Source organism: Uloborus diversus, chromosome 8, assembly GCF_026930045.1.
Source record: "Uloborus diversus isolate 005 chromosome 8, Udiv.v.3.1, whole genome shotgun sequence".
In the NCBI taxonomy this organism is placed as follows: Eukaryota; Metazoa; Arthropoda; class Arachnida; order Araneae; family Uloboridae; genus Uloborus; species Uloborus diversus.
Window position 1 is genome coordinate 118,695,749 of NC_072738.1, and position 7,928 is coordinate 118,703,676.

The following is a 7,928-nucleotide window of genomic DNA, read 5'->3' on the forward strand; positions in this document are numbered from 1 at the left end:
CCATTAAAAAAATAATTTCACTGCAATCACTTAATTTTTTTTTGTATTTCATTAAAAATGTCATTCTGTCACGCGTGGATTTTCCCTGAACTAAAAGACATTATTTGTCTGTTATAATTAACGTAAAAGGGCTGTGGAACGCTATTAAATAAAATGCTTTGAAAAATTAAAAACTAAAACAAGGAAAAAGCAACAAACGAAGGAGCTACAAGACGTAACCAAGGCAACAAAATAAAACGTGAATATCTTAAATGGAGGGGAGATTTTCGAACTCGAATTAAAATGCTTTTTAACTGTTTTTTTTAAATTGAGATAGAAGCTTTGATCTTCGACTTTAGGTCAGATTAGGCTTGGATTTAGTAAATGATTTGAATGAAAAACTGAAATAAACTAATTTCACTTTGCCCCATCCATTTTGCCCCGCATGCACTTGACTCATTGTGAAAAATATGAAAAATACAAATCAGCTAAATATTAACTAAATGATTTTTGTACTGAATATTAAAAGGTCCCAATTAATGTTTAAAATGTTAATAGCAAGAACCATACCATTTGATAATATCAAAATCATTTTTTTTACAACAAAACACAGTAAAACTTGTGTATAACGATACTGTCTGTACACTGTAAAAACGATTCAGAAACGTTCCTGGAAAATAATAGGCAGCTGATGTGCCTAATTTCTTCCAGTAACATATCTTGGAAAAACCAGGAACGTTTTCCGCTGAAAGTCAGTAACCTTTCTGAAAATAACCTTGAAACTTTCTGAAGAAGTGTCAAATCTCCCCTGTTAAAGTCAGTCATGTCTCTAGAACCTTCTAGGCATATTAAGTAGGTTTAGTGTAATTAACTAGAACCTTCCTGATTTACCAAGAAGGCTCCATAAAAATCACAGCGACCACAGCTATGCAAGAGGGAACCAAGCATAGCTCGTGCCTGCAATTCCTGCCTTGCAAAGCTGTAGCTATCCATTGACTTCTTTGCTCTCATCGGGAGCTTAGTCAACCTAGGCCGATACACTTAATAAACACGCTCATTAAATCTTTAAACTGGTTGCTAAAAATATTTTCCACAACAGTAAAAAGTCGATTCAGGAAACTTTTTTGTGAAGATACTTGTTTTTACGGGGAAATAGGTGAAAACGTGTGAAATCCCGAGACGTTCCACAGAAATAACCAGTAACGTTTCGGAATTTTTTTACAGTGTAACGATAACCTGTCTATAACAATATATTTTTTTTTGGCCAAAGCAAAATGTCAGCATGAATAATCAAACTGTCTATAACGATAACTGTCTATTAAGATATTTTTTTTAGGTCCCAACAGTAGTTGTAGACAGGTTTTATTGTAGTACAATTTGAGTACCAATTTTTGAAAATTGCTTGTATTATCATATGCTTTGATTTTCAGAGGTAATTTTTTCTTGACTGGAACAGACTACATATATTGCTACATAGTTAAAATATTACTAGGTAAGTGGCACTAAAAGCGGAGTAAATATTTCACCATTTCACTTTGCCCCATATTCTGCTACGTAATTATTCTTCCTTACATTTTACAGCTCCAGTGGTCTATTTCTGGCACACATCACCCTATCTGCTTTTGGGTCAAGTTCATGCGGAAACATAAAATTTGCTTTAATTTCACACAAAACGATGTATATCCTACAGTTATTTAAATTTACAGCCACATTTATAAGTAAAATTGTTAAAAATAACATCCGTCCTTCAGTTTGGTTCACCAGTGTATACGTACACATACATAGTTAAAAGTTTTAGAAAGTTAAATTGAGAAAATATTTTTTTCATTTCAGAAATTGGTGTGCGACCAGAACCGTTAGAGACATGGTACCATGCGTCAAAAGTGCAGCAATACTGTTGCTCAGTGGAATTTTGATATTTGGTATGATGGCTAAAGTTAATGCTAAAGTTTTGGGATCGGCTGACAAAGCACTTTACGCAAATGACATGGAAGTAAGTAAATTGTATTCTTAGAGCATAATTTCATCTTCTGACACAAGCAATACTTTCTATATGATTCAATCAAAGTGTAAATTGGTAAACAAAGTAGGTTCTTTATCTGATGCTAACATCCAAAATATAACTTATCAGTCCTGCAAGATTAGGCTTTAACAAGACTGTGCTCTTTTGACGTAAAGATAATTGAAGGTTGGGCCCATTATTTTATTCAATTTTGAAGATCAATAGGGCAATATAATCACAAGTTTTTCGATTCAGTGTCAACTAAATTTTCCAAAATATTTAGCGTATGAAAAAAGCACAAGTGGGAAAAGAAAAATTCAATAAAGGACCATGTTGTAATACTATAATTAAAAATATTATCCCATGGTAATAGAATACTAATTTTTTTATAAGACTTTCTTCAGTTAGGGTCATTCCATAGAAATGTCAACCTCAGCTCAGAAATTTCTTTTTCCACAAAGCCCTAATTGGGACGCATCATTTCACTCAGCATACTTTTTAGTACATAAATCCAATAACAGTTCGCGAAAATTTCATTCGGTGTTTTTCTTCTGGCTCTAAGCGTGCGAGGTTGTAGAAAAGGCTTAGCATACGCAAAAACGAGCGTCTAAGTTTTCTTACGTAATGTAAAAATATTTGCTATTTTTTGAAAGAACTATGTTTATTCTAAAAGATTAGATGTTGGCCCGATAAAATTGACTGTTCTTTTTGCATACATTATAAAATAAGTATTTTAATTAGTTTGATCATCCACTGAAGATATTTACGTAACGTTAGTCACGAAAATGTACTATTTTCTGTTTAAAAACTAAACCAGATGATTGAACCAAATAGCACTTTTCATTTTCTTACATCTTTGTCATATCTACTTAAAAAATGCAAAACATTTATAATTTTTATTGACATAAAAAAATTAGTGTGACTAACGTAACATTTGAGCTGTGACTACGTAACAGTTTGCATGTGACTAACGTAACATTTTAAAAATGACTGCTAAAATTTAAAACTTATTGAATTTATTGTACATTTTCATGAACTATTTTGAATAACTAGGCATTCTATATTGATTTAAAATATTTAGGGTGAAAAATACCAGTAATATTACATTGTAGACTTTCATTGTACTAAGAAAAATACTTTTTTAAAGGTCTTTAAAAAGATACTTCCAATTTAAAGAATTATTATTTTAAAAAAAAAGGTGAGTAAAGCAAAATGAGTACTCTGCTGAATGTGCATTGAACAGAAAAATTCAAGCTAAAGATTTAAGAAAATAGAAAGACAGTTTTAACATAAAAACGTCTCTATTTTTTAGGAAATATCTCCTTAGTACAACCCCTGAAAATGTTTTTAAAACATACAATTAACTTACTATTCAGTACAGTAACTGATTAAGCAACTGTTCTAAAGATAATACAGAAGATTCCATCTCTGGGGTTCTGAACACTCATGGGACCGAGCAAAAGTCTTCAGATTATAGGGGTGTTCATTATAGAGGGAGACGGAATATGTACTCCGCGGGACCATTAAAATGTGTTCAGAATATCGGGGGGCTCATTTTAGAGAGTGTTCAGTTAGAGGGAGTCTACTAGATTTCTTGATTAAAAAAAAGGGGAGGGGAGAAAGTAAATAAGCAAATAAATAAACAAATAATGAATAAAAAATAATAAAAATGATAAAAAAAATGAAAATAAATAAATAAATAAATAGATGAAACTAATAATTATAAAATAAAATAAGGGTAAAAGTTATAAAACAAAATAGTTATAAACATAATAAAATAAAATGAAAGGAAATAAAGCCATTTATATGACTTTATTTATGGTTATAAAAGAACGAAAGACGGGGAGAGAGCGTGAGAAAAAGAAGTGATTTATTTTTAAAAAAAATTCTCTTATTTTCAAGGTACTATAGAATTGCAGCATTTTAAGTCATTCGGAACGAACTATTGCAGATAAAACCAGGTTCGAGATGCCGGAAAAGATATTTACAGCTCATATTCTTTTACTCTTACCCGGAAAACACCATTAAAAAATAAAAGTAATGACAGTACTATTTTTACTCTGATAAAATTTGACTACTAGATCCACGTGATTTCGACCAAAGAATGTCTTTCAGAAATCTGAGACGCAGATTAAAAACGCAAAAATAGTCTGCAAGATGAACCGACATTAGATTAATCATAAAATCTAAATCAGCAAAATGCTTAAAAATAAGAATCTTCAGAGAAAACTATAAGAACATGTTACCAGTAGTTAAATATCCCTCCTCATTCCACTCGCAAAAACGTAAGATTATTTAAATTAAATTTTTTTTCTCGCCCCTACTGAGAAACAGTCTGCAGACTTTTTCAAGAATCTGCGACATGCATTGCAGCATCACACTATTTCTGCTACCGGAAACATGAACTATAAATTTCATGGCACATTTAGTGAATTCAGAAATAATTAAAAAGACTCGGATTAAGTAAGAATGTTGCCATTCAATAAGTTTTATGCCGATCGGCAGCACTGTTCTTGTTTGAACCCAACCCTCTTAGTAATTTAAATATTTTTTTTTCAAACTGCAGCAGCTGAAATAATAATGATAAAACCTTTAAAGTGAATTGTTCACATGGCTTGAAGTTGTTTTGACACTTTGGGTAACATTGAAACACGTGAGAAATGAAAGTAAAAGAAAAATACCCAACCCTCTTAGTAATTTTAAGCTTTCTTACTTATTGGTGAGCAGCATTGATCAGCTAGGCAGAAATCAAATTCCTATCATCAAGTTTAAATTTTGAATTGCAAGAATGTGCAAATTTGCAATTCAAAGTTTATTGAAAATTCGTGCTATAAAACATCGATTTTTGTTTTAGCTCTCTCATATAATGGTGACCGTCATTGGGCAACTAGGCAGAAAGCAAATTATTGCAATCAAATTTAGAATTTAAACTGCAAACATTCGCAAATTTGCAATTCAAATTTTATTGCAAATTCGTGCTATAAAAACGCTGTTTTTTTTCATTTACAGCCAGTGTTAACTTTGAATAAAATTTCTCCATTTACAACTGCCCGACTTATATTGGCATAAAACTGATTTTTTAAATAGAGAATAATTAGTGTTGTGTAGTTGAAGAAAGGGGAGGGGAGGGGGAGAAGGTTCATACGCGGGGGAAGCTTTTTCCAGAAATATGTAGTTTGTATTGAAAATATAATGTAAAATGGTTTCAAAGGTTTCAAATTACTTTTGTTTTCGCGCCCCTTCAAACTCCAAGGTGAGTTTCCCCAAATATTTTTTTTTCAAACTGCAGCAGCTGAAATAATTATGATAAAACCTTTAAAGTGAATTGTTCACATGGCTTGAAGTTGTTTTGACACTTTGGGTAACATTGAAACACGTGAGAAATGAAAGTAAAAGAAAAATACTTTAATAAAAGTAGTGCTACTATAACAATAAAATTTTTAAACAGTTAAAATCTCCCAATTTTCGTTTCATAAAATCAAAAGACTTTCAATATTTACTATATTGCAAGAAATATCATAGTATGAGAGAGAAGAGAGATTTTATTATTATCAAATCAGTATTCTGGAGTAAAGTATAGTGCTGCCAACTTGTATTTAAAGAAAGAAGAAAAAAAAATTCTAGCTTAACTAGCAGAATGAAGTGTATGGTTTTACAGTTGCTTTCGAAGTATTTTGCTGCCGTGTGCAGGGGGGGGGGGTAAAGAGCAGTATCGACAGAAATGAGCTTTTTTAGATATTTGAAGAAACACGTTTTGGATTCAATAGAAACAGTAGGGTAATTATGAATTTGACGCTTTTTTTCCTTGCTTTATTTTCATCGGAAATCGAAGATGCAAGGTTGTACAACAAAGCTAAAATACATTAGATGACAAAAGTGCAAAAAGAAACAAGAAAAAATGAAAAATTTGCAGATACTGTCCTGTACCTTCCCAAGGCAGTACTGAGTTTTTCAGGCTCTTTTGAAGTCTTTTTCTGCCGTTGGAAAGTAAAGGGCAGCATCTGCAGAAAGGAGGTTCTTTTTTAGGTAATTGTTAAAAAAAAAAAACGGAAACGCGTTTTGGGTTATATACCAACAAAGGGAAATGTTGGAATTTGACACTTTTTTCGTGCTTTATTTCAGCGAAACTGAAGTAAGCCAGTTGTACAATAAAGATCAAGTACAATAGATAATAATTAAAAAAAAATTAAAAAACCAGATACAACCCTTTTTGGATTTACCGGTTTGGTATGGGTCTCTGGAAAATTTATTTAAGTAAAATACAATTTCTTTTTGCAATGAGCAATTTGAGTTCCTACAGGGTACATCTAAACAAAAACACCTCTAAAACATATGATATATGACATGGATTGATACATAACATATAGTATTATACATAACAAAAAACAACGTAATACAGGCACCACTTTTAATTATTAACTGAAAGAAGACATATAAATAAAATACAACATATTTAATTCTTACTATTTCTGCACAATAGACAATTAAATAATTTTTCTATGAAAACCTTAAATACATGTCATGCTACAATACTGCCATGGGCAGGTAAATGGCAGTAACTGCAAAATTTCCTTTTTTTTTTTTTTGTCATCCATTGTAAGTTAGCTGTGTTGTACAAGACTGCTTACTTGGTTTTCGCTGAAAAAGGCGGAGTAAAAACGTCTAATTCAAACATTTCCCTTATGTTAGTATTGGATCCAAAACACGTTTCTTCAAATATCTCGAAAACTCATTTCTACAGATACTGCCTCTTTCTTTCCCACGGCATATTAACACTTAAATCTCTAAAGTCACCTAAATCTCTTAACTTTATTTCGCTAGCAGGTGGGAGGAGACGGAGATACTCCTGTCGACAACGCAGTCCTGAACTACCTGTTCGCCCGACAGATGAACAGGATGCGGAACCGCGGTGGCGACTATGCGGCTGAACTTCTCAGGAAAAGATCGTCCTACTGGAAACAATGCGCCTTCAACGCTGTTTCCTGCTTTGGGTAGGAAAGAGAATCGAACCTACTCTGGCGGTAATTAGAGAACGATGAAGTTAGAAATAGAAACCCCCTCTCTTACTTTTGCTGTTCGTTGAGGACTTCATCTTTTTTTCAGATTATATGTCCAGCTAAATTAAAACTAAGTGATAAAATAATTTATCAAATAAATGATAAATGATGAAACAATTGATGAAATAAATAATAATTGATAAAATATCAAATTTATCAAATAAATTACAAATGATAAAATAATTGATGAAATAAATAAAAATTGAAAAAATAATTGATGAAATAAATAATAATTGAAAAAATAATTGATGAAATAAATTATAAATTATAAAATAATTGATGAACACAAATAATAATTGAAAAAATAATCGATAAAGTAAATGATAAAGGATAAAATAATTGATGAAAATAACTAATAAATAAAAAAAAAATGATGAAAAAAGTGATAAATGATTAAATAAAGATGAAATAAATAATAAATAATAAAACAGTTAATGCAATAAATGATAAAATAGTTTATAAAATAAATAATAAATGATAGACTGATTAATGAAATAAATTGTTTGAAATAACATTTCAAAGAAATCAGATTAGTTACATACTTGCAGAGAAAAAAAGAGAGCAGTTTTGATAAAGTATGATATCAATATTGTTGTTTGTCATTAGTGAGAAGCAATCTTTGACTCTGAAAATTGCTGCTTGTCAAAACTACATTCTTTTTATTTATGTATTTCATATTTAATATCTTGTAAAAAAATAAAATGTATGAAAGTAAGAGATGAAAATTATTTGAGAAAACATTTGAAAGAAATCCGCTTAACTTAATTACATTGTTGCAGAGTTGAAATCAGTTTTGATCTCGCATCAATATTCTTATTGTGTGAGAAGCAGTCTTCTCCTCTTTAACTTTACTGTTTGTTCTGGATTTACTTGTTTATTTGTTTTTACTT

General features: G+C 30.8%; 1 protein-coding gene across 1 annotated transcript; it reads left to right on the forward strand.

The window, feature by feature from the left end:
• The first annotated feature begins 1,804 nt into the window (after window positions 1-1,804).
• Window positions 1,805-7,147, forward strand: LOC129228275 (prohormone-1-like). The gene is made up of 2 exons (XM_054862944.1): window positions 1,805-1,972; window positions 6,806-7,147. The coding sequence occupies exons 1-2, from the start codon at window positions 1,844-1,846 to the stop codon at window positions 6,974-6,976; spliced, it is 300 nt and encodes a 99-aa protein (XP_054718919.1). The 5' UTR covers window positions 1,805-1,843; the 3' UTR covers window positions 6,977-7,147.
• The last annotated feature ends 781 nt before the right edge of the window (window positions 7,148-7,928 follow it).